General features: G+C 40.5%; 1 protein-coding gene across 1 annotated transcript in view; it reads left to right on the forward strand.

Moving 5' to 3' along the window:
- The window catches only part of LOC103775252 (receptor tyrosine-protein kinase erbB-4), a gene marked incomplete at its 5' end in the record, with an annotated part of 60,299 nt that overhangs the window by 25,349 nt on the left and 7,326 nt on the right, over positions 1–27,624 (forward strand). The window contains 9 exons of the mRNA XM_008942698.1: positions 1,809–1,927; positions 5,640–5,781; positions 7,286–7,399; positions 8,498–8,624; positions 12,327–12,400; positions 13,939–14,029; positions 15,506–15,705; positions 25,934–26,066; positions 27,089–27,182. Of these exons, the coding sequence (XP_008940946.1) occupies positions 1,809–1,927; positions 5,640–5,781; positions 7,286–7,399; positions 8,498–8,624; positions 12,327–12,400; positions 13,939–14,029; positions 15,506–15,705; positions 25,934–26,066; positions 27,089–27,182 (1,094 nt within the window). The remainder of the gene's footprint in view (positions 1–1,808; positions 1,928–5,639; positions 5,782–7,285; positions 7,400–8,497; positions 8,625–12,326; positions 12,401–13,938; positions 14,030–15,505; positions 15,706–25,933; positions 26,067–27,088; positions 27,183–27,624) is intronic.

Below are 27,624 nucleotides of genomic sequence, written 5' to 3' on the forward strand. Positions count from 1 at the left end.
CACCTGAAATTTGGCTCCCTGGCCCTCTGCTTCTAGAAACTGAAGAAAAAAAATATTTTTTTTTTTAAAAGAGAAGGAAAAAAAGGGAATACTCTGCAAGCGTGCTGTAGGTTTTTAGGCTGTGCTGGGCAGGGACGTGCTGTGAGGAAACCCAGGCACCGTGCCCTCTGCCCTCAGAACCTTCCAGGAGGGCATGCCATGGGGTGGGCAGAGGCACACAGAGCATGCGGGGGGGTTGGCAGCCATTTTAGGCATAGCGCCAGGCGGAAGGGCGGCAAGGGGGCAGAGGAGAGGTCATGTTAAAGAGAGGTAAGCAGGGTCATGGGTGGTCGTTATGTAAAAGAGAGGCAGAGCATGTGGATGGTGTCTCCTTGACAATTTCTGAACTGGCAGAAAACAACATCACCAACTCCATGGAGTCTTCACTGGTTTTCATGAGATGAGACTGTCCCTGGCAGCTAGTGGTGTGGTGGCGGCGTACTGGGAACTCTGTTTTGCCTAAGATATGCCACTGCTTTAGATGTCTGCCCTGGTGTTTATCAATATTGTTACTTAAATAAACAAATCCTGTTTCTCTATCAGTGCTGACAGCAAGTGCATTTACAGAAATTTTCCTTATTTCTTAAATTAGATTGCATAAGGCACGAAAGTGTTTTCTGTCTGGGGGTTTGCCTCTGGTGTCAGCAAGATCAAATTATTCTAAAAATGCATTGCTTTATTCCGTAGATTATAAATTATGACTTTTCTTTGGTAATTTACATTTTTATGTCCTAAATAAATACTGTGTATATCAAGACTTACCTTTAGTATTTCTGGCAAGTAGTGGAGGAAATTTGGATAGGAAAGTGCTTAAAAAAGACTCACTAATACATTAAATAGTAGAATTGAGCAGAAAGTTGGATGGGATTTTACATTTACTGGCTTCTTGAAAAGTGCTTTTCATAAAGGAGTAATTAAATGCTTTTAACAAAACAAGTTGTAAACGTTAGTTACAGAAGTGTAATATCCGTGCTTTTCTCAAAACACAGCTGACAGTACAGCTTCCTGGCATTCTCTAGGTAGTGGTTGGTATAGTCCTACAGATAATACTAACTTCTTTTTCCATAAAATAAAGATAGAGGCTATAGCCAAGCGAGGGGAGGAAGATGCTCCACTTGTTGACCATTTGTTGCATGAAACTAAGCCCTGTGTTACAGTAATGTGGATCCACTCAAATCACTGTATTTTTCAGTTGGTAGAATAGAGTAGAATGTAGGATTAGGTTATGTAGAAAAGGTAAATTGTATTTCCAAAAGTGTTTTGTTCCACAGATTGTATTCTATTCTGTTTTCTCATAGCCTGTTTTCAACTTGGTTATCATCAAGAACAGCATTTGGCTCTGAGGGTGCTGGCCTCACTCTGAATTTCACTCATATACTTGGTGTTGCTGTTTTTTGGGGGGGAAACTCACATGGAGCTTCTGGTCTCTTGTGTTATTTGTAGTGGGATGGGGTATGTTTCATAACCTTCCATCATCTGTTTACAAAAACTAATAATTTGAAAATAATATTCCACCTAAATTTCCAAGGGTAAGAGCAAACACTTTAAAAATTCTTCCTCTGCAGTCCCCAGGCAACATGTGTGTTCCTAAAGAGGGTGCTGTGAAGCTGTTCTGGAGGACACAAGCGGACAGCACCACTGAGGCAATTACCTTAAAACCTGAGTTTTTTTCGGCGTGCTGTTGGGTTTGTTGTTTTCCTCAGTGTGCAGTCGAAGAGCTCTCTCCTTAGTTGCCACTCTGACATGCCGTTTTTTCCTGCCCCTGCCAGTGACGAAGACGGTGTGCGCGGAGCAGTGCGACGGGCGGTGCTACGGGCCCTACGTCAGCGACTGCTGCCACCGGGAGTGCGCCGGAGGCTGCTCCGGACCCAAAGACACCGACTGCTTCGTACGTCTGAGACCTCTCACTTCTCTTCTTCCCGCCAGTCACGCTGCAGATTCTTCATGCTTTAATCCATGAAATTCACGGTTTTGTCCTTTTTAATGTATCGCATGCACACCCCCAGATTTAAGCTGCAAATTTTAGCATTTAATATTTTTCACGTTACATTAACATAACTTATCTACTTAATATTACCCATTAACAGATTTATGAGATTTGTAAATACAGATTGAGAACTATTAATATGCTAATCTCTGTGATTTTTCTCTTTTGCTTTTCTGAAATTAACTTTTAGAGGCAATAGGGAAATTTTAGAAGTATTTATCATTACATTTCACTATGGCTTTTATTGCCGCTCTATGTGCTTTAAATATGAAAGTCAAGAATACAATTTAGTTTCTCTGTGAAAGGTGCTCCCTGTTACTGCCAGACTTGATTTAAGTTCAGCTTTTTTACTGGACTTTCTTCTTAGTGGAGGTGGAAGGGAAGTGGTTCCCAAAATACTCTGCATCACGTATGCGTAGTAGTGTGTGTGCTTAAGATGAAAAGAGGAATAGACTAACTTTTTCCTTTAAAAAAATAGACAATCACAACATACAGGCCTTTAGACAGGTTTGTCTTGTTCATAGTCCATTGTTTATAATAGTGTTAGCAGCTTCAGAACCCAACACCGATCTCAAAAACTGTGTACCTCATCACACTGGGTTGCAGAGACAGGTTTTGCTCATGGTTTCAGGGAAAGCCAACCTGGGCCTAAAGAAGCCTAGGACTAGAACATGCACAGAGAGGTGGACTTTCAAAAGTACCCAAGTGATTGAAGACACAAATATCTACAAGACTGGGTAGGCTCCTTTTAAAATCTTCCAGATAGGATTGGGAGGAGGGATCTTATGGTATGGAAAATTGCAGATGTTTTGATAGCACAGACAAGTGGATCATAATGAACCAGCCAAAACGAATATTCCCCTGCCTAGACCTGAAACGTGCTCACTGTTCAGATACCGTTCAATAGTGGTGGTTGTTGTGCTTCAGAAACACCTTCTGAATGCTGTTCTTTCGCTGCTGCTGAGATGCAGTGGTGACCTGACTGAACTGTGAACTGCTTTTGCTAAAGCTGTTCTTTGTGGCTGGGGTTTTACACAAGCAGGAGTTCAGCATGCATGATACACCTGATCCAGCACTCACTGAAAGTTCTCTCTTGGCTTTGAACTAGAGAGATGGGAAGATAACATTCTTTTCCATGTCATGTACAATCTAAATAGGTTAAGGAAAGAGGAAAAGTGCAGTTTTTATTCCTGTATGACTGTTGAGGAACATTTGAGTGACATCCTCAAAGTTGATGTGTTGATGCATGTCTATTTTCAAAGGTTAAGGACAAGTTATTCGCAGTGTAAGTTCTGTAATGCTGTAGCCTGAAAGAAAAGGAGTTAGACTTTCTGAATTATGGCAGTTATGGAAATACATATGCTAAAATGTAACCGGAGTGTTTGTCCTGATCCAGCAGAGAAGCACCCAGGGCTTTATTCTCATTCCTTCCTGGTCCAAAAGCAATGTAAAAGTAATTCAGCAGGGGTCTGGCAATTTTCAGGACTAGTCATTACTCGCATAGTACACACTGGGTGAAAAGTATAACCCTTTAGGCTATAGACAACTGTGCTTCCCTTGCAGCTGAGATACAGAACTTTGTTTTTTCCCTGTGTATTTTCTTGTGCTTTCATTCACAAATTAGCAGCGTTTAGCACTAAATGCTAGAAATTTGCATGTATTATCAAAGCAATTACAAACGTCTACAAAGAATTGCAGTCATAAATTCAAAGTTCCCAAATGTTGAACTTTTCCTGACAAGTACCATCTCTCCAAAGAGTATTGGTGTGGTTTCCTTTATGAATTTGCTAGACTGTTACCAGAGGATGGTCACGTGCATGATAGAGTACTTTTTAAGTCAGCAGCGGATGTGAAAATTGTTGAGGAAGCAAACAAAATTAGTATTTATTAATAAGCAAAAGTACAGTTTATGAAGCATTACAAATACTTTAGCACATACTATGGCAGTTTGCAACAGCATCCTGTTGTAAATATGGGTTTAATATTTCTAGATAAAATTCATCCATCCTTCTCCATATGCTGCCTTACAAACATTTGCATATTCTGTTCTAGAAGCAGGACAATAATCATCATCTGACTTAACTGCAAGCAAATGTGCTCAACCAAAGTTTTAGAAACTTCTTATCTTGCATTCAAAACCAAACTGGGTCTAAAACTTGAGACACATAGGAGTGTCTGGTTGAGTGCACAGTGGAACCAGAAAAATGACATAACTATATTATTAGGGTGAACTTCCCGTCCAGTTCTTGGTGAAGAAGTAAGGGACTGTATTTATCTTGGTAAGGAGAAAAAAAAAAAAAGGTTCTGTGCAAACATGACATTTTTTGTAATACCCACTTTAAATAAGCAGAAGAGACAGGCTCAGCAGCTTGGCTTAGCTTGTGGTCCACATGGGACAGTCTCTTCACCATGGAACTTCCAGTTTGTCCTTTCCAGCAGCAGGTTTTGTCCTTCTCCCTTGGTTACATTGCTAGCCTCTCCTCCTGAAGTCTTCTGACAGGACAAGTTGTCTCCCTCAGTCCTGCTAGTCCTGATCTGAGGGGAGATAGACTGTCCGAAAAAGCAGCTGAACAAAAGGAATCTGCTTCACCTTTCTCTCGGTCCCAGCCTGGGAGGGGAGGGGACACTTCAAAGGCAACCTGACTTCTGGAAGATAGGTTAGTGAGAAGAATAATCCAGTAGCAGTGGCTGCTAAAACTGTTAGAGGGATCCAAGTCAGGCTACAGCTCCCATATTGATAGGAAATTTGATGTTTCTTGTATGCTTTGTGAATATTAATCCAAGAGTTTTTATAAACTGTGGTTAAAACCATAGACACAACATGTGGTGCTAAGCTATGTCAGAATCGGTGGGGTTTTCTATTACTAATTATCAGCCTTGCATGGTCAATTATTTTCCCTGCATACCATTACTTTCTTTATCCACACACTTGCCTCTTCATTTGTCAGGCCCTGTCCTCTGTCAGCTGTGGGTGGCTGAGCTTGAATGCTAAGTGATACAAAGTCCTATTTTCTTTTCTCAGTGTGTGAAGCAACTGACCTTGTTAAGCTTGCCACTTAGGGAAATGACCCCCTCCTGTGCCAGCTCAAAAGAAGTTCTTATCCCTCTCTCTAATTGGGAATTTCAGTTTTCAGATGGAGGATGGACTCATGCTGTAAGAAATCTAAAGGCTGGAGTTCTGAAAAAGTCATTAGCATTTCTTTAGACTATGATAAATAGCTGTTCACTCTTGGCAGTTTCAGCATGTCCTATCGAGTTGTGAATTAATTGATTGCTAAGTAGCAACACTAGTTACGAAACAAATTACAGTGTTGTTATGTTTCTGTAGGAAGTGCTGTAAAAGTCAGCTATGTTTCAAATTAAGGGGTCTCAGTGAGTCCCTTTTATAGGTCCTGTGTTTGCCAAGATCCTAGCAAGAAATCGAAGTAGCCAAAAACGTTAGAAAACTATATATCACATTCCTCAGTGTTGCAGCAAGCCTGAACAATCAAGACTGTCTTTTAAACTAAAAAAATAAATAAAAAAAAAAAAACCACAAAAAGATCCCACCACCACCCAAAGCAGCTATGTGATGTAATTTGATTTAATTTTATTTTCCTCCCTTGTTTTGCAGGCCTGTATGAATTTCAATGATAGTGGTGCCTGTGTCACGCAGTGCCCCCAGACTTTTGTGTACAATCCTACCACCTTCCAACTGGAGCATAATCACAATGCCAAGTACACCTATGGGGCTTTTTGCGTCAAGAAGTGCCCACGTAAGTGTCCTGCAGCCACAGGAAGTTTGAGTTGCATTTCAGGAGCCTTACAAAACCACAAGAAACTGAGAGCTGAGCACCTAGTGCAGCATCTCAAACCACTCTACATGTGCTTTCAGCCTTGTCGTAACTCAGTCATATCTTAACCAGAGGCAGTGACATTCTGGGTTGCTGACACTCCTCAAGTATCCTACACTGTAGTGATTTTCTTAAAGAAAGGGAATTTGCTAGGTTTCTGTTTTCTTGACCACTACTCGTTCCATTCCTGCCTTAGATCAGCGTGTGTAAGTGCCAAAATGAACTGCTAAAGTAGTGCCAAAAGTTTGTATTAGTTAATGGGGTTGAGGAAGGGTAGAAATTTGTTTCAAAATTTAACAGTCCATCACCAGTGCCACCTGGCACCAAATGCTTTCATGATACTGATGTCCTTTCTTGAACTTGGAATAATGATTGTTTGACAGAATGTGACCATAAAGATTTTCTAAGCAGTCCTTTCCCACCAAGGAGAAAACACACAATACTGAAAACAACAGTCTTAAAATTCCAAAGTAAAATTAGAGGGGAGGAGGGAGTTAAAAAAAAAAATTATCCTATGCATGTAAAAAGCACATGCTTCTGAGATGCCAGACAGACAACAAGTAACCGAAAAAAAAATTTAGAGGGTCATCACTGAAATAGCCTTTGATATTGCTGGTTTACTTAGAAGGAAAAATAAGGGAGGCAGTATTCTTTTCTTCCTTTAATTCCCACCAGGGTTTACAGTTCTGATGTGTGCTGATTATTTTATACTTAAATTACTTATAAGGATGAGTAATCTGTAATAAATGGAACCATAATTAATCTGAAAGCAAAATCCAAATTTTGGGTCCCTGTGGAGTTCAAACTGACAGTAGGCAGAGGCTGTGACTGTCAGGGCTCGGTTCTGTCCCTGTTAGAGTGCTGGGTTTTTTGAAGCAAGGTATTTTTTTACAATACTGGTATACTATGCACTACTTAAGGGGTATGATTCTTTGTCCAGATACCTCATTGAACCTTTTTTTTATTCCTTTCTTGACATTATTAAGCTTTCAATTAGGATAGAATTAGTCTATATCCCTTTTGGCAGTTATTTTACAAGGCAAAATTGAAATACTTGTCATTGTTTTGTGGAGTGTTTTATCCCAGATGTATTTGTTTGCATCTTGACTGAAAGAGACAAGGCAGAGCATCTTGGTTTATTTCCCTCCAATTACTGTAACTTTTTTAACTACAAATAATAAGAAAAACAAATTTGGGGAGGAGAAGGGAATCAGGCCTGACAATTCATAGATTTTCATAACCCTCCAAAAGCAGCCCTGAATTGCTTGTTTATATGCTTTTGAAAACACTGAATGTTAAATTAATGTCAGTGTGGAAGTGCTGAAGTTTTTAATAGTATGGATTGACATAGAGTCCAAAAACATGAGTCCCATTATTACTTAGTCCAGTGGTTCACTTCCTGCCAATATGTTCTTTTTCTCTTCAGACAACTTTGTGGTAGATTCCAGCTCTTGTGTCCGTGCATGTCCGAGCTCCAAGATGGAGGTTGAAGAAAATGGTATTAAGATGTGCAAGCCCTGCACTGACATTTGTCCTAAAGGTAGGCAGTAGTTTAGTGTAAAGTTTCTTGAATCTGGTCTGTGCTGTAGTAGAGCAGAGCTGGGTGTTATTTTGGCATGAAATACCCTTCAGGAGTACACTGTAGAATATTTTTGGATAGCCACAGAGCTTTGAGCTATGCGGGCTGTGTGTGAAGTATATGCAATTGGATGAAAATTTATTCTGTCGTGACGGTAATGTAACCAAACCTATTACTTTTGACTGGAAAAATGAAGGGGGTTCTCTATTGGTTTTAGAGAAATCTGAAAGAATTACTCTCTTTTTTCACGGCAGGCATTTCCTGTTGGTGTTTTAGAGCTGTTCTTCTGTCATTCCAAAGGGGACCATGCTAAAGCCCTCATTTTGATGGAGGATATCTCATACTTATCAATACAATGTTAAATTTCTGTTTTTTTCCTCTGTTTTTTAAAAAATTCTCTTTTTTAAGAATCTCCTACCTCCTTTCTAAGTGTCTAAAACATAGACTAGAAGTTTTTCAGCGTTGGTGCTGTTGAGAAGACTGAAATCTCTACATGACTTTGCTGTCCTAAGGTCCACTAGGGAGCTTCTTCTCCCTGCTTGAAGGACTCAGGAGCAAAGCACCATCATGGGCCTGTGCCCACGTGTCAGTTTTAGTGGACACCGTATCTGGAAGGGAATTCACCATGAAGCTGCCAAAAAACTCTGTAACAATAGTCCCTCCACCTGGTTGAAAGAGATTTCTGCCAAGGCAGCAGACTGATGCTCTGAATTCTAAGTGAAGGCAATGTCCAGCCCTTTGACCTAATTGCAGTAAACAGCTTTTTTTGCTTGACAGATAGTTTAAGTTTTAGGTAACTTAGATAATTACATATGAAAACGCACATGTGGTGTTCCCAGCAAGCTCTTGGCCTTACTCTGTGAGGAGAGTTCTTCACGTGTGTGTGAAGGGTTCAGGTGTACTGCTGGTAGTTGCCATTAGAGGAGCCTGGTTAGGGAGGTAACACCTCTCTGCTGCTTCATCTCTGAAAGAAATGACGACATGTATCTAGAAGGCCGACATGCTCTGACTCAGTAATTGGTTTTCCCAGCTCTTTACTCAAACTCCTTGTTTTGGCAGCCTGTGATGGCATTGGAACAGGGAGTCTGGTGTCAGCTCAGACAGTGGATTCCAGCAACATTGACAAGTTCATAAACTGCACCAAGATCAATGGCAACCTTATCTTCCTCGTAACTGGGATTCATGGGTAAGTGACAAAATGTTAAGATGTTGTGTCACGTCGCCAGCTGAAACAAGTTGTGTCCCCACAGGCTCTTTTTACGGAACAACAGATCCAGGATAAATGAGTTTTCTGCCTTGCATTATGATGGAGACTGTTACCTTGATTCTTAGCATTCAACCTCTAGGAAAAGGAAGGATGAAGTAGACTGCACTAGAAAGAGAAAAGGCAACTGTGATCTTTGGTTCCTTTATGAGGTCCTTGGTACTGGCTTACAACAGGGCCTGATGAGAGAATAGAAGGGAGAAAGGGATGTTCCCTTCCCTTAGTTTGAAATTTTGTACGGCCAACAGTTTAATGTGTAGAACATGCAGAGAGAGTGTCTCCTCGAGCAGAGATTGTCACAGCTTGGGGGCTGTCGCTGCATACACGTACAAAAAAGCTCCCCTGTTGTCCATCACTTGTTAAGTATAGATTCAAGTTTCAGTTGCAGAGATGTGCAAAACTCACTGGCATTTAAATTTGGTGTTTTGGTTTAAATGTGGCTGTATAGAGAATAAGTCTTAGTAATGTCTTAATAAGTCTTTGAAGATGTGGAGGTACAGAACCAGTATTTTAAAGTCTCACCAATGTCTTCTTCTAAAGGAAGAGCCACCAGCCAGACAGCTAGTGTGTGCTGTTTGCAGTTTGATGTGCTGTGTGTTTGCAGTGGAAGCAAAGGTGAGAACGTGATGGAAATGCTGCAGGGATGGGATGTGTCCAGGGAAGACAAACGTGCTCTGCTTTGATGGTCAGCTGAGGTCCAAAGCAACTTCTTTCTGTCACTGAGAAAACACAAATATGATTATATCTTCTTACTAATTTAAGCCTTCATTTTTGTAATCAGCCATGCTGAATTACATCTGACACTTTGAAGTATTTCTGGACCTGTTAAAATGAGCAAAATCCTCTGAATGCACAAAGGAGATTAAAAAGGCATTGCCTTTTTTTTTTTTTCAATAAGTATGCAGGTATTTTGCAGTACATTAAAAAAGTAAAGTACTCAGTTGTTCCTACTGCTGCATAGGCTTCAAATTTTAACTTGCTTTTTAGGTTCCTTGGAATATTCAACATCACTTTCAACTAATTGTCTAGATTTAATATCTTAAATACAGTGCCCAAACCAACTCCATGTATGCTGCTTTACGGCGTAGTGCAAATGTCTAAATGATTAGCTAAATGTCTGCAGAGTGATCTGAAATGCAATTCTGTCATGAGTGGTGCTAGCCAATTTTTTGTTAGTCTTTCTATAGCTCAAGATATGTTTAGATTATAATAAAATGGTTGACACTAGGCTCCCTAGCTCTAATTTCCCTAGTAGGTGAGGTGGAAAGCAACAAGCTGTTCCCTTGATTTGAAGTAGTACTTGGTTGTAGTGCTTCATCTACATGACTTCAGCCATGAGAAAGTTGAAAATCCACTTCAGTGAGGCCCTACTGCTCAATGATTCTCAAAAGGCCAGCAAATGTGAACTTTGACTGTGTAGCTGGTCTTCTCATCTCTCCGGCAGGGAGTACAGTGTGAAAGGTTAATGTAGCATAAAGGGGAAGAAGGACTTGGGTTCAAGTGCTTTAAGGAAATGCTGCTCCGAACTTTCTGAAGCCCTGGAGAACATCACACAGGAGTCAGTGCTCAGGCCATCCCGTTTTCTGGTCTGGCCAAACGACCAACCGAGAGGCTGGATGTGAATCTGTTCAGTCCTGGGGGACAGAAAATAACACTAATATGTGCAAGACCAGCAGCTAGAGCACATGAGCCTTCCTGTGTGGATTGTTCCAGTGTGTTACATAAATGGTAATTTTGAGTATTGGAACTGTTTTTGTTGCAAAAGTTGTTAGCTACAAAGTTACAAGATGAGCCTCCTTACAAAATCTGTCTAGATTAAAGAGACCAAAACCAACCTTGTTCAATTTACTCTTCTCAGGTAGTGCTCTGCTGAAGTGTATGGACAAAGTGATCTTCATTAGGAGGCTTACCTGCTGCCTGAGACAGAGACAGGAAGCACATAGGTTGGAAAATGGGTGGGACCTGTATAGGTCAGATGCAGCCTTCCCTCTACTGCTTTCTTTTGCCTGAGGTGCTAAAAATCCAAGCTGCCTTTTGCTTGCATTGCTGCCTGTGAGAGGGTAGGATGTACCAAGGAGAGCTGTAGTTTACGGATGGACTGCCCCAGTTAGCAGCAGATGCTGCCTCCTTCTCCCCCTCCCCAACTTGCAGCAGGAGCAACAAGCCCTCAGTGCTGACCAGCTTTTAATCTTCCCTTTAGTTGTCCACCTTCAGTTTCACAATGGGCTGAAACTCTCGTTCTTGGAGCTGTATAATTCAGCTGTACCTGTTCTACTGAAAAATCCTGTCTCTGCTAAAGAATGGTACCTGACTGCATTATTCTACGGTTTTATACGGTGATAAAACATCAGACATTTCGCTGTTTATGGGGTTTAAATGTTTTTTGTATCCTGAAAGACTACTTTATCTTAGGATTTGGGGGTGAAATTCAGCAATCTCATGTTCATTACAGGCAGGGGTTCTCCTTTTTGATAGTAAGGCATTTTGAAAGCAAAGAGCTTTGTTTCTGTTAAGTTGTCCAAACTTGTTACCTAGTTTTTCAGAGAGCCCAACACTCTTAAAATTAAGTGTATATGATGCTTCTGTGGTCCATTGGGCTTTATGTTATGGTTCAAGAACTCATTTTGTTGCTGCTAACCTGAAGTCAACTCCAGGATGGTTAGAAGCGACCCCATCATTCTGTCACCACATACTTGTGAGGCCTGTCCCCAAAGATAGCCTAATTGAATACCTCAGTGTTCCAGTTACAAGAATATCTTTTGGAAAGTAGGAGGAGAGGTAGAAATGCACACTCCAGATTTACTGAAGATGTTTCCTACCCTCAGAAAACCTACAAAAATAGCATAACATGGCATTACAGAAGGATTTTTGTTTGTTTGTTTGAGTTGGATATCTAGTTGGCTTCTTAAATAGTTGGAGAGTTTTTACTCCTTTAAAATTAAGAGGGGGGAGTATTTACAAAATGCTGGCACTCTCAAAATCACAGTAAGCTTCATCTTTTTATACCATAGTATATCTAACTTGGAGATTTTAATGTTTGGGAGGGGATTATTTTGTTTCATTTCTCAGGTGACAGACTTGCTTGGCAGGGATCTGTGCTTTTTAATGTTCCCTGTTCAACACCTGAAAAGTGTACCCTTTGAATTCCGTGTCTCAGGAACTGCTGTCAGGTTCTTAGTTTTGTTTTTCATGTAGCTTGGCACTCTTTGTGGTAGTGGTTTTGTTATTCCTGGTAGCACAGGATTGCAACTGTACCATTTGAGCTAGTATTCCTGAAAATTCATCTTTCCTTTAGAAAAGTCACCCATGCACCCGTGATTGTTAAGAATTCCTTAATTTTCCATGAGCACAAACATTTGAGCACATTAAAACATCAGTAGTTTGAGGTTCTAAAGATTCTAAGCAGCATTATTTTCCTTCAAAATGACTTGGGAGAAGTTTGATGTAGCTTCTGCAGGAACCACAGTCTGAAGAAATTTGAAACATTCTGAAGAAATCTAGACCACATGCTGCCTAAAAGCAAAGAGTTGAGCTCCTGAATACTGCTTTCTATATGGTATAGCTTTGAGATCCTGATCTTTCTTTCAGTTCAGAGTATCACATTTTGTCCTTTTCATCTTTCAGGGACCCATATCACACAATCGCTGCAATCAATCCGGAGAAATTAAATATCTTCCAAACAGTGAGAGAGATAACAGGTAACGCAATTCTGATTTCCTATAATCCGAACTTCTTATTTTGTATTTATGGTTGTCATTTGTTCGGGCTTCTGAAGAACACAAAGTGCTCTTTTTCTTTAAACTCACCACACTATAAATTTTGTAAAAGTTTAATACAACAACTTTGGTGTGATTTCATGTTCACAAGCACGTTGTCCTTTGCTCATGAATACAGAACACTCATTATATTTGGGGTACACAGGACCAAGACCTTACTGTTGAATGGGTGGGAGGTCTTGGTCTTCACATGAAATAATTTGAAATATGCCTTGGAAAAAAACAGACAAGCCAACATAGTGTTGCAGCTACTTCTCTTGCTCTATCAGCAGATGCTGCTGGAAATTAGCTTCTATAATTTAAAGACAGACATAAAATGCATAGGGAGTTATGCATTTTATGCAGTCCCTCCCATCTCCTGTGACTCTTCAGTGGGGTCAGATAGCTAGAACTCAGTACTTGGTTGTCTTGCATTTTACTTCTTGGTGTTTCATCCTTTTTCCAGCTACCTTTGAGGGCAGGGAAGAAGATACTGCAGCACTGAGTTCTCAGTCGATTGCTGCTTATGTATAGCTAGAATGATTTTATTTTAATTTCCCTATTTCATGCACAATGCCCAGTTCAAGCACAGAAATCCTTGGACACTACAGCATGATTGTAGCTGAATGGAGCTCAACAAATGTTTGGCATTTGAAATGAGTTCTCTCCCACGTGCTTCATCTCTCAAAAGTTGTGCATTTCAGCAAGCCAGTGGTATTGAAAAATGAAAGTAAGCTCTAACTCTCTCCCTAATTAATGTCAAAGATAATCTGGCATCTGAGTGTCTATTATTTGCCATTCTTAAGCACACTGTCTCCTGTCTAATTGACAGTCTCTACTACTTAAGTGGAGTTACCACTGTGCTTAAAGCTGTACTGCAGTGCAGTCCAGTACTGAATGAAAATCCTGGAGAACCGTGCTCTGTAGGTGTCTGTGGAGCACAAAATAAATAGCCCATGTGCTTGGGCAAGGAATGTTCTCTGGTCATGGGAAGTCCTCACATACACACTCAGAAATGAGCACAAGTTGTTTGTTTTAGGAAAGTCTTGTCATCTTTTAATGAATCATGACAGATCTCTCAACTCCTGTCCTGAGTCTCTAGCACATTTTAAAACTGAATGTTCTTAATTGGGGCTTTTTTTTTTTTTTTTTTTTTTTCCTACTGCTGCTGTTTAGAAAAGGCTGGGAGGCCTTGCAGGATTCCAGCCTCTGTTTTAGGGTCACCCTCTCTGTGGCTGTTGAAAATGGATGTAATGCTGCTGTGACAAGTCCTCCCTTGCTTTCTTGGAGGAGAGAGTGGTGGGCAGCCTGATGAATTTATAGGCATTGGTCTGCAGCACTCACAACCTATTTATTTCTTTTTCTCAAACGAGCTCTGTCTTTCATTCATAGGCTAAGCCTGTCCTAACTCAGGTATGTGATAAAGCAGTCTTTATGGCTGAAATCATTGACGTTCATGTGCTTGCCTTTTTCTCCTTCAGGATATTTGAATATACAGTCATGGCCTGAGAATATGACAGATTTCAGGGTGTTTTCTAACTTGGTTACTATCGGTGGACGAGCTCTCTACAGGTAATGTAATTCCTCTGTGGATGGAATCGGGTTTTATTAGTATTCAATGATTCTTTGTTCAGTAGCACAGAATACAACATCCTTTGGGAAGGGCATCAGAAATTGCTATCTTTTTCTCTGTTACCAAGGTATTCACTAACAGTATCTTTGCTAATCTGTTGTTTGTAACAGGTGATACCTTTTGAACACGATGATCTAAAAACAAAAACAAAGGTGTCTTGGTTCATTGCTGTAGCTCTTACCTTATTGTACGGGAAGTACAATTTATGGTTTAAAATACTTTCTGAATGTGAAACATAACTTAAAAGACATTAATAGTAGAGCTTAGCCCTATTTTCAGGAAGTTTATGTGATTGTGATTGGAAGTGCAGGCTCATTTGCCCAAAGAATGATGTGGTCTTAAGAAGTGGTGAAAGCCAAATATGTGGAAGAGCAGTGGAACGGCTGAGCTACCTTGCAGGTGGGGTGTACATTAGCTCTGCAGTGCCAGTTTTACCAGAGAGATTGCCATATGAAAACTCCCATGGAGGACTTAGTTTGAAGAGAAGAAAACGTGGTGAGAAATAATGGGGGAAGCACAAGAAGGTGCCTGAATGACGCGTTCAGCAACCCCCAGTTTCCCGTTGTGCAAATGAGTAAATTGGTTGTGGGATTCTGCCGGCATCTTAAGCAGCAACCCAGGCAGAATATGAATAGCAGTGAAACCTTGAGCTTGAATTACAACCCAGCATTCTGTTTGCAAGCAGCAATTTTTTATTTGGAACAGCTGGAAAACAATTATAATCATTAAAATACAATAACTTAAAGGATACCCAGAAACTGGATATTGTCTTCGCTAATCTTCAGTCATAAAATATCTGCAGTCATTTCCGTGTTGCACAGACAGTCATTTACTGTTCCTTTGATGAAGAAAGGCGATAACCACAAATAACAGCAAAAGAAAAATGAAATGTAGAAAGCGAGCTGGAAAAATTTCTTTGAAAATAACAATTTCTTCCTGTATTACTATAAATGACATTAACTTGATGCCTGACAGAAGACGTTAATACATTTTGTGTGACTTTGTCAGTTTCTCTGTAGCATATAAACTGGTGCAGCATTAATTCTGTTGAAAAAAAAAATCTGGATTTTATTCAGTTTTCTCAACAGCACTTTGTCTCAAAAATCTATGTTAATGGGTGAAATGGGTCTAGTTGGACGTTCTACTGGCCCACTTGGCCGTGCACTGCAAGCATCACAGCTTCTGGTATCACAATTCTTACAGGATTCTCAATTTTCTAGGTAATAGAACTGGATCTTGTCTAGTAAAGTACTTGTGTCACCCCAAAATAATTTTTTCTGACCAAATTTCAGTTTTGTTGGAAAGATCATTGTTACGTTATGTGCTAATTCTAGTGGGAAATTCCCAACCGGTTCTAATAAGTACCACCTTCTGAAGCTAACTTCTGTTCTCTCTTACTTTTGTTTTCATCACAGTGGCCTTTCGTTACTCATCCTAAAGCAACAAGGCATTACCTCACTGCAGTTTCAATCCTTGAAGCAAATCAGTGCTGGCAACATCTACATAACAGACAACACCAATTTGTGCTACTACCACACTGTCAACTGGACCAGCCTCTTCAGCACACCCAGTCAAAAGACAGTGATCCATCGAAATAAAAAGGCAGAGAACTGCAGTAAGTACTGCTCCTCAGTGCAGAGCTGCTTGTCTATGATGAGCTCACTCAGGGGGAAAATGATACGACTCCTGACAGGACACAGTGCAGTGAGCAGGCCAGAAACTCAGCTGAATGAACTGAGCTCCATGAACTTGGAGCTGAGATCACTTACAGAATCTAAGCATTTGGCCTTGTCTAATTCTGGGCAGGCTTTTAGGCCAATGAAATGGTTTAAGGTGTGACGAGATGAATGAGAGAAGAGTGAGTGCTGCTTCCTTACCACGATGGGAACTTTCCAGATTAGAGAACCTGTTTCACAAATAGAAACTGTGAAGGCCACAAATGTGAAGTTAATGTAGTGTTGATGAAAGGGACAAAGGATTTTACGGATTCTGAAACTACAGCCCTTTCCTTACAGAGTGAGATTAGCATCTTTTTCTTCCCCTGCCCTTCTTCTCCAAAGCATCCCTGTCTTAATACAGAAGGGTCACTTTTGGGACTATCACAGAGTTCCTCCTTTCTATATGGTAAGGTTACTTTTCATGGGGCCTAACTGTCTTTCAGGAAAGCTTATGTGCCAGTGCCTGGACTGAGAAGCAAAAGAATGCTACGTGGCAGATGAAACAATTTGGTTATGCAGGAATCAGGCAGCAAATTGCATTAATGCAGTCACATTATAGCTGTAGTACTGTTCATTTTAGGCATCTGCAAGACTATGAGGGAGGAGATGCATTAAATCACTGTTAGCTTAAGTGAGGTTTCTGGGGTTTGTGCCTCGACCAGTCAGAAATGTTTGCTCTGGGTTTTTTCAGGCTGTGGTTCTACTTGAAATGTGTAGGTTTTGGGGTTCCCCCTGCTCTTTTTTTTTTTTTTTTTTTTCTTCCCTTCCCTTTGAAGTAATTTCTGCTGTGCTTTGAGAGTTTGTGGCTGTGCTCATCACTGTACCATGAGTGTACCTTCCAGTGTAAGGGGAAACACAATTTCACATTTATCACTGCTGCTCATTTCATTTTTCTAATCTCTTCTGCTGTGTGAGTGCTACACAAAGTGAGAAGTCTTGTTTGGTGAGTGTGTGTGGTTTTGTTGTTTTAGGGGTTTTTCAATCATTATTGTTAACAGTTGGCTATGTCTCTACATACAAGTTAAAAAAAGGAAAGGTTAAAGAAAAACCTCTTGCTGTTAATGTAGATTGCAATGGTGCCTGAGGGTGTGGAGGGAAGGAGTTGTTTCTGGACCTCCAGTGGACCACTGCCCACTTCTACACTGCAGCACACTTCATCCTTTAATGTAAACTTTGTTACGTGAGACAGAATGGTGTGTTGAACAGAACTGTCCTCGGTAGAATTTTCTCTGTGTTTACAGAAGATGTCCTTGGAGTAGGCTCTGAAACTATGGACTAGACCCTTACATTGGGTAGAGCATTTTGTGGGAAGGCAATACAGAAGGTAGAGGAGAGATGTGGCATCTGCTACTACTTCTGTGATGAAGAAGTGTACAAGGATGTCATGTACATTGACCAGCTTCACGCCCTTGTGTCCTTACTACTGTAACCTGTCCAAGAGTGGCAGAGGCATGAGAGGCACGAGTAAATGGATCCAAGCACTTGTCTCTGAGAGTAGCGTGGCTCTCTTTGCCACCCAGAGGTGATCGAACATGTGATGATGATGTCATGTGGGAATGGAGCATTGATGAAAAGTCCAAGAATAGTCCTGAATGATAAAATGAGTTAACCATTTGCAGGCCAAAGTAGGCTGCACACTCTCTATTTTCAACACGCTGAACTTTATCTTCTTCTGAATTAGCTCCATTTGCTCAACATCCTTGAGCTTTTGGCTGAATGGCTTCTGTTCTCTCATTTTTCATTTTTTTCCATCTCAAGATTTTTTCTTCACTTGTGAGTTCTTCTGAAGGTAAATATTATTTGAATATTGAATAAGATCAGCCTTACAAGGAAAAAGCATATATTTTCTGGCACCATCAGCTCCTCTGAAAATTGGAGACTTCCCATGAATAGCTAGTGCCTTCAGTCTTGCCAGCTAGAGTGTTTGTAGGTGGCTTGCAGTTCAGTATGCAGTCTGTTTTTTCTGCCCCCATGTTGAAAGCCAACTGTGAAAAATGGTGTATTGTTTGGCAAATAGAGGTGTTGCCAAGAAAGAGAATCACATCTGCTTGGGGTCAAGGAGTTGCTAGTTGCTTTCGCCTGCAGTGGGGTTGGAGTTTAATAGGATCAAGTGGTGAGGAGGAACCTAATTCTGTGCTAGTAGTTAATTAACAAGTGTATTTTGTATGTCATGACAGAAAGAATTAGCTCTTTGAGTTTTCACATAAGGAATTTCTTAGGCTGACGGAAAAGGATCTATGAAGAAGCACAAGGTCTTGATGGCCATGCAAGAGTCTCTAGGGTTATATTCCAATATCCTAGTGGTCCCATCTTTCTGGGAGATACATAAATCTATGAACCTTCCAGAGAGCACAGGTTTCCTCTCTACCATAAGAATAACTGCTGACTGTGGGAGAAGAGTCTTGCTTTTGATGCTCTTTGATGTTTTCTATAGCTGTCTGATAGTGATGCATCATTTAATGAAAGAAGAACCATCTCTCTTCCCTTCCTAGACATTTACTACAAAAACGAGCAGTAATAATATTGAACGTAGGCCTCCTGTCGTATACAGTAATGCTTCCTCTTTGCTTCAGCTCTCTCTGTAACTTAAAGTATGTTGGAAGACAATGGAAAACCACTCAGAGGTGAACTTCTCAAGTATTTTTCCCTTCATGGAATAGTGTCCCATTTGTTTTGACAGCTTGAGGACACAGTTGAACACAGTTGTTGGGAAGATATTCCCATATTTGTTGTCAGGACTCCTTTGTCAAATACCTCTTTGCCCTTTCCTGTAATCACAAAGTTTGAGTCCCTTTGAAACAGCCACAGCAACTGAAACATGGGCTTCCAGGACAAATGGAAACTTGGACATACTGTCACATCATCCTCATGCACTGCGTGTCTTTTGGACATGACGGGTAAATGTAAACTTTCTTTGAATTTCAGCATCTTGAGGGTTTGTTATAGTATAGACTCATCATTTTCCAGGAAGAAAAGTACTCCTAAAGTTATTTAATGAAATTTAACACCGAGGGAATCTTCATGAGGAAAACAAATCTTACTTATTTCATTTGAAGTCACAAAATGACTTAAAAAATGTGACTACTGTGCCAAGGGACTAGTTTTAAAAATGGACTCTAACCTATGTTCATTAAATGGACTGTATATAGTGACTGTAGGGGTCAAGTTGCTGCTGTCAGAATCATAGAAAGGCTTAGGTTGGAAGGGACCCTAGAGACCATCTAATCCAACCCTGACATAGATGCCTCTCAACTAGACTAGGTTTCTCAAGACCTCATCCAGCCTGGCCTTGAACACCTCCAGGGAGGGGGCATCCACAACCTCTTTGGGCCTCAGAAGGCTGTGTCTTAGCTGGCTTCCTGAATCCTAACAGGGAACAGTAGTTTTCTCTCTCTATGCACGTCCCTGTGAACAAATTGATTAAAGTTTTGTGGCCTTTTGAGAGTCAGCATTAGATGAGAAGAGTTATCCTGCTGCTTCAGCTCTGCCTGTCAGTCAGCATCTCTCTGGGGTTAAATGGGTTGTGCTGCAGGTTAGATGTCTAACTAAAATCTTCACCATTACTTGGAATAAGGCAGAACTGTTCCTTAGAGCCAGATACATTTCTCCAACATCCTCTGAAACATCTGCAGTTTTCAGGATAGGCCAACAGGCTGGGATTTAGGGGAGTTTTCTCTGAATCTTCCACTGCCTGAATATTTGGGATCTGAGGAGCAGGCTTCTGGGGTTTCCACTGCTGCCTTTCTGCTATCATGCCTGATCCTGCAGATGCTTGGGCATATGCCCTTGCCTCTGAAAAATAAGACTTATCACAACAGGGAAGGGAAATGCTTAAGTAAATATTAGCAGAATCAGAATCCATCTTCTGTGATAGAAGTACTGACAGTAATTAGCAGGGTGTGACTTGTTAGTAAAAATATCTGTTAAAGGTATTTTTTTTCACATGATTTCTAGTGAAGAAACCAGTCTAAACCACATTAATTACTACAGCCACTCTCAGGTATGTTTATTACTATTTCTTTGTATATTTTGAGTCACTAACAGCTTGTTTTTCTTTTCCTCACTACCTAGTGATTGTTAATGGCTTAAAACAAGTTACAGCAAACGTTTAATATTGATGTGTAGCTTTTCTTAAAACTCATGTAAGAGCTTCCAAGATCTTCTAGTCAGCATTGTATTTGACTTTTATCATATATAAGACAAGATGATATCCTTTCCATACCATTTAATACTGTGTTCAGTGTACCATGTTAAGTCCGTGAGGAAATACTGAAAAATTGTTGAGGGAATAAAATATTTGTGGAAAAATTTGATCTATATTAATGTCTTATCTCTGAGATAACACGTTATAGAATTTAGCAGAACTCTGATTTATTTTTTTTTAACAAAGATAAAAGACAACAGACTTCAGCCAGTGGAAAATAATACAAAATTATCCAATGTGCAAATTATACTTTATACTCCTAACACCCTCAGTTATTTCATCTTGCTGTTTCCAATGCTTCTTAACAACATTAAAATAGTCATCAAATATTTCAGTGCCTCCAAGATGGCTTTTCCAAATGCTGGTAAAAAAGACGAGGGCAAACTTGATTTGTTTGTAGAGTGTTGGAAATAGAGAAGCAAAACATATGTGTGGGTTTTTAATATTTAAAAAAATCCAGAAGCCCCACAATGCTCTGTTGTTTTTCTCATACCATCCCATGCTGGGCCAGTGAGGGGCGGTGTCATGGTTTAACCCTCACCAGCAACTGACCACCACGCAGCCACTCGCTCATAGGATGGGGAGGAGAAAGGGAAAACAAAGTATTAAAATTTCTGGGTTGAGATAATAATTTAATAACTAAACTAAAATATAACATACAGAAGAAAGTCGCACCTTTGAGGCTGAACACCACAGAAAGGGCAGCAGTGTGTGATCATCAGGAAGAGATTTCTGAACTGCATAGACCCTAAAAGATGTGTGGGCTTGGGGGCAGGTTACGGGAGAAGAGTTGAAGGCAAGGGACAAGTTGAGGTTTCAACAGCTGTGGTACCTTTACCTGATAGAGTCTGCTAAAGAATTTAAGAGTTCAGATGGCAAATGGGTATCTTCAAATTGATCAGCTGGATGGAAATCAGTTGGAGAGCATTTATCTAAAATGCAATGCATGAAGCTCTTCTCTAATGTAGGCTTTTAATTGTCTACTACTATATACTGTAATGTTAAACCCTGTGCATAAAGCTTACTTTGTTATGAACATTATTAATGCAGAATGAATGACTAGAAAGTTATTTTCTAGAGAATGTGCTTTGGTAGTTAGATTTTACCATTGCTCCGTGATGAAGCAAAGAATCTGCTGCCTTTTGCCAGCATGGTTTTTTTATGGAACAGTCTGACATGCTTCATGTTAAATATGAGTGCACACAAAAATAAATGCAAAAAAATGTTCTTTTATACAAAGTGATTTAAATAATTCCTCTCAGCTTTAGTGACACCTGTGGTGTACAGTGAAGCCTTTCTAGGCAAAGGTTGTTATAATTGTGATTGTTATGAATTACGTCAATTTAGCCACCAATTAACAACTTGAATAAATGATTACATTCATTATCAGGTGGGATGCAAAGCTAATTGAAGTCTGCAGGAGCTTTTCTATTGAGGTCATGGAGCTTGGATCAGGCCCGTAAGTGAATAGCCAAATAGCAGTAATTTTTCTTTTTTTAGATAGCTCATTTTCTTGTGTTCTATCTAGGGGGAAAAACACTGAACTTTTCTGCCTCTAACCTGTGTGACCCCATTATTAAAGAATGAACACATGTTCTAAGACTCCTGATGAAAATGAGTTGCTGTCAAAAGCCTTGTTGTTCTTTCCTTCCACATATGGCCATGTGGTACGCTAGAGCTTCAGAACATTCTCAGCCCATGGAAATGCCAAATAATATGTCTAAAATTGAAACATTTCTTTAGCCATCCCTAGAATTAAAGAAGGAGAAGAATGACAAGCATAATGAGTTTTTATAAGTTGTTAAAAAAAGCACTCCCTTCTTGCCAGGATTCATTTATGAAAATATTTCTATGACTTTAAAATAAGCAGAAAATAGTGATTTTTTTTTCCCCCTATTGCTTTTTTCATGGACTACAGGCACTGTACTGGCTAGATTTCAAAAGGGTAATCATGGTTTTCTTTACTGAAAAGCTCTCTTTTTATTTGCATAGCGTTACTCAGTGTGTGTTCTGAGCTCTCCTGTAACAGTGTCACTTGCTATTCGAAGGCATATTTTAGTGCAACACCCTGTGTGTGTGTGTAAATAAATGCTCATCCCAGAGTAGTCTTGACAGCTGAAAACAATGCAGAGAAAGGAAAACACTAGTAATAAAGGCACAATTTCAAGTTACAATAAAAGGTGAGAAAGCAGATAGGAAACTTCCTTTCAATGATAAGAGTGTGTAAAACAGAATCAGAAGGATTACTAATATTCTTAAGATTGAAAATCAGAACAAAGGGTTCTCCAAAGCAGGGTGGTTTTTTTATTGTATGACAAGTACTTACAGCGAGTCATTAACTGTTCATGTAAAAAGTTGGCTTGAGTAGGACTCTGACAGTCTCTGGATTTGGGGCTTTTCCTTCATTTTTCTAATTTGCTGATACAAGCCTGAAGCTGTCTGTTAATCCCAGGTGTCCCTGTGGCAGGCAGCAGGAGGCAGGACTCACATATTTGTCTGGTCAGTGTCAGTCCCACATCACCGTAAGACTGGGTGAGATCAAAGGGAGATTGGCAGAGTAGGCATGAAGTGCTGGGTCTGCTTGGAGGGAACACTCAAGTGTCCTCTAGACCCTAAGGCACGATTTGGGTTCCCCTGAAATGACCAGCTCTATCACCCAGAATGTTTTCCTGGGTGCTCCTCTAGGCGACAAACACGAAGTAGGCTAAAACCGGCCTTTAATCCCAAGTCCATGCACTTCCTGAACTGTACTGCACAAAGCCAGCATTGGACTGAGATACACAAGAAATGTCTAAAAGTAGGTGAAAAAGGAAACTGTGTGGACTACAAGTGTAACATTTGCTATGTGGAGCTTTTGCCTAGTTCCTTTGATTTCTGTGAAGTTCAGTCAATGGTAGCATAGTGGAACTACTGACATCTGGTAGTTGTTATTAAAATGTTGCTACACTTAAAGGTAGGACTAGGACAGTAATGAAAAGTGGAAATTTTGTCTCTGCTCGTACTGGCTTTGTGTGGGGTCGTTCCTTCGACTGCAGCAGAATGACTCCTGATTTAGAGTAGAGCTCAGGGAAAGAGAACAAGACAGCTCTGTGAAATGGCATGCTAAGTAGCTCAAGTCTCTCATGCTGTGCTGGAATCTGTGATAATTAATATGCTTTAAAGGAAATTCAGTGACCACCTGGAATTACTCCTAAATTTAATTTGGATGTTGTCATTAAGGAAGTATATGTGATTTTTATATGTATGTATATGTCTATAAATGTATTCAAGTATTCCAGCTTTGGAAACACATGAGTGTGCAGACATGAGTGTGCAGACTTCTCATGTCCAAAGTTATTTGAGGTGTTGTATTAGATATGGTAGAGCTCCTCTACCTCCTGAATTATATATACATGGATCAGTTTGCCTGCAATGGCTGGAGGATGTGAAGTCTTTGGTTCCTGTGCTGCTTGTAAAGGTGAAATGTCCTTTTTTGGCACTGACTTATTAAAATGTTCCAGCCAGAAAACCAAACAAGTAAATGAGGATCTGCCATTTTAAATCCTGATAAAGCAGAATGTCCTATTGCAAGAAGAAAGGAAATATGGAAGAAGCTTCACCCCCCCATGCCCACTCTCTACGTGGGCTAGGGTGAGAGAAACCATGCATACAACTGTTGCATATTTTTTCTAAGAAGTGCTTTCTAATATATTCATTGGTCAGAAGGCAGGGTGGCAGGGGCCAGATGGGTGGTGTGTATCAAAGGAAAGCACCCTGCCAGGGTGATGTGAGCTCCCTGCAGGTCAGCAGGCAAGAGCAGGTGCAGGAACTGCCTTGTAGGAAATAGAAGAGGGCGTAGGTGAGGCATGCTGGGTAGATAAGAAGGGTGTTTGACAGACGTGGTGGCAGCTTCAAACCGCTTCGTGGTGGGAAGCAGCGATGAAGGAGAGGCAGTGCCTGCAGCAGCACGCTCTCCTGCACGGTGGGCTGCTGTCACACGTGCTCCATGGTTCGAATGTGGGACCTTATGTACCCCCTAGCACAGAATAACCAGTTCTGAAACAGGCCACGGAGAGCACAAAGCATCCCTCTGCTGTCTCTTTTGTGATCTAGAAGGGCTTTGTGCTTCTCAGGTAATAAAACTCGGTGTACTCCTGTTGTTCAGGCAGGCTGTGATGGACAATACCTAGCGGCACGGGATGCTGGGGTCAGAACCATCAGGTACCCTGAAATCAAAGTAGGGTGGGGTTTTTTGTCACCCAGCTATACAGCTGTACTGAAAGAAGTGCAGAAAAAAACAGTGCACAAAGAACTACCCTCTTTTCATTTAGTAAAAGGTTGCTGTATGTTTTTTTGCATTTTGTGAAAAGTTTTTCTGTTTATTTTGCTATTGCTTCTTTAAACGTGTGCTGGGCATATGCAGTTGTTGTTTTATACATGCATTCGGTGCGTGTGTGTATTTGCTCCCAACTGGACATCTTCATTACCACCACGTTGGAGGGGGTGGTAGAATTCTACCTGCAAACTTGCTTTTAATTTATTGTCACTTCCTTCAAGTTGTTGCCAGTATTTTAAAAGGCAAATAGTTATTTCATATATTTGCCATCTCTAATATTTCAGAACTTTGCTGGTTTTAATCTGCTCAGTCTGGTATGTAATTAATTTGCATAAAACATTTAATCATGCAAGAGTGAACTCAAATTAAGAGATCTACCCTTTCACATGCCAGGGTTTGGCTGAAACTGCAACAGGACTTTCTTCATATGCTGGAGAGTTAATGTGTTTCCTTTTGCTCTTTGCTCATTTTTTCCATCTGTCACAATCATCTAGATAAATACATAGAGAAAGACTTCTATAAAATAATTGTATAGGATTAATTATGCTGTTTGAAACAACATTTCCCTCTTAGCCTTTGTTCATTGTGAGGTTTTATGTGGTTTTGGGGGTTTTAATATAAAGGATCTTTGGCTCTTCAGGTTATCTTGCAATAAACAATTAAAAACTCATAGTTAATGATGACTTCCCTTCAACCTTTTCCCCACTATCCATAAGTCGTATTTCAAGGAGTCCTCAATTCAGAGTTAATCTTTTATATTTTAGTTTAATAGCCCTTCTGTGGATCTGAACAACTGAGTTTTCAAGTCCTTTCAATTTTTGGCATTTACCATGTCCTGTGCCAGGGAATTCTGCAGCTCGATCTATAATTTTTATAAAGAAAAATTTCCATTTTCAACCCTGTTGGGTTCCTGTCTCTTGGAATGTTCATGAAGGACTTTGAAGAAACAATAAACAATTTTTTCTTGCTTCCTTATGTTATTCTTTTCTTTCACTATTTTATAGACCTTTATAGAGGTGTTCGGTGATAGGACTAGGGGCAGTGAGAACAAACTGGAACACAGGAAGTTCCACCTAAACATAAGGAGAAACTTTTTCCCTGTGAGGGTGCTGGAGCCCAGGACCAGCCTGCCCAGAGAGGCTGTGGAGTCTCCTTTTCTGGAGAGATTCCAAACCTGCCTAGAAATGATCCTGCTCTGGGTGATTCTGCTTTGGCAGGGGGGTTGGACAAGATGATCTCCAGAGGTCCCTTCTGAACCCTTACCATGCTCTGGTTCTGTGATCTTGTCCTTTCTCACCCAAATCTAAGGCTAATTCTCTGTTTTTCTGTGGTGCAGAAGCTCTTCTCTAGTTTAGATCATGCTTACAGCTCTCTTTCTCACTCTACTGTGTAATTTCTGAAGGGAACTGGGAGTGTGTGTAGTATTCAAACTGTGAGTGCACAGTGTGTGGCCGTGGTGCTATGCTGAAAATTTTCTGCTTTTTCTCTGTTTCTAGAAAATGTGAGCATTCAGTTTACTTTCCCAAGTGTGGGGGAATGCTGAAAAATCTTTTCCTTTGGATTTGAGTGGCCGATGTAAGTTAATGGCAGTGTCCTCTCTCTGCAGCTGCCGACGGGATGGTGTGTAATGAGTTGTGCTCCAGTGATGGCTGCTGGGGGCCAGGGCCAGACCAGTGTCTCTCCTGCAAGCGCTTCATCAGGGGAAGGACCTGCATAGACTCCTGTAACCTCTACGATGGGTAAGATGCTTCCCTTGCACTTTTCCCTGAAGTTGCCAAGTACCTTGTTCTGGAGTTTAAGGAGTAAGTTATTTTGGTTTTACATTAGCGAATATGTAACTCCATTGCCAGCATTACTGATTTTGAGTGAAATATATTGTGCAATAAGTTTTAAAGATTTCCAGATATGAACTTGTGTGGAAAGCTTTACCTAGTGCTTAGGCTCTACCTCCAACTACTAATTGAAAATAAGATGACTGTGTGGTTTTGATCTCTTTTTTTTCCTACCAGATCATGTAACTGTTAAGGGAAGAGTATTGAATGAACTCGCATATATACAGGAAAATGTTCTAAAGAAGGTGGAATGAGTTGTGTTGAGAATGTGCTGCAGGCTTTTTGTGAGGGGCAACTGGCAGCTGAAATGAGACACCTGGTCTCTGAAGGAACAAATCCCACCTACTATCACACTACATTTCCCCCCACCCCCCTTATAAGTGGTTAATTAAAAAAAATATATCACTTGGGTGATAGCTTCTTGTGGATACATGAAATAGATGAGCAAAAGGATTTATTTTGACATTTTATAGATTCAGTCCTCAGTCTGGAATTGTCAGTGAAGAAGGTACGAGCTTTTTGGAGAATGGGCTTTAAAACAAGAGTGATCAATGCTCTTTCTAATCCTTTCCTACCTGATAATGATATCTCACATATAACAAGTGGCTGCCTGAATCTGAGCCATGAGTGACAATTCCAAAGATAAAAACTGAGAAATGAGTTACTTTGTCCCAAATATGAGATCCCTTTTTTTCTGAAGGAAAGAGAGGAAAAGCCACTATCATTTTAGACTGGTAAACAAAATGTCTTCTGCTTGACCTGCCTGTGAATGAGGCTGCTGAGGGGGCCCGTTTCTCAGCTGGTGTAGAGCAGAAGTGGTCTCAGCTGGCACAGGCTGCTGACCTCTCACATTGCCCCCAGGTGAAGTGCCAGCCATTTTGTCTGCCATTCAGTCTCAATCCTGCTTTCTTCTAAAAATATTTTTCTAGGGAATTTCGAGAATTTGCCAATGGTTCTGTCTGTGTGGAGTGTGATCCCCAGTGTGAAAAGATGGAAGAAAACATGATCACGTGCTATGGGCCGGTAAGAGCGAAATTTGACATTTTTCTGATGACAGGCTTTAAAGCAGCTCTTGGAAATTAACGTGAACAAAAGCAGAAGATACACATGTCCTGCACGGAGGGAAAAAATTCTGCTCCTGTTCAATTGGTGCTGGGAATAAACTTCCTTAGATCAGCCTGCTTAAGAAAGTGGTTTAAAAAGCTTTCCTTTTCTTTCCTTAATGTCTTCGTGGTACAGATGTACAGAGTTTGTAAATGATAGATCGCATGCAGTTGTGATCTGAGTGCCCCCCACGGTTTTCATTCTTTATACTCAGTTCTCTCTTGTTCTACTACAACTTCAGTTACCTTGGTTTTCCACAGAAAAGGATGGGAATTTGTCTCAATCTCTCAGTTAGCTTGAAAAACATGTTGGGTGGGTTTTTTTTAACTTAGGGCAGCCTTTTAGCTTGTTTTGATAAGGA

The sequence above is a fragment of the Merops nubicus genome, unplaced genomic scaffold (assembly GCF_000691845.1).
Source record: "Merops nubicus isolate BGI_N331 unplaced genomic scaffold, ASM69184v1 scaffold22896, whole genome shotgun sequence".
NCBI classification, from domain to species: Eukaryota; Metazoa; Chordata; class Aves; order Coraciiformes; family Meropidae; genus Merops; species Merops nubicus.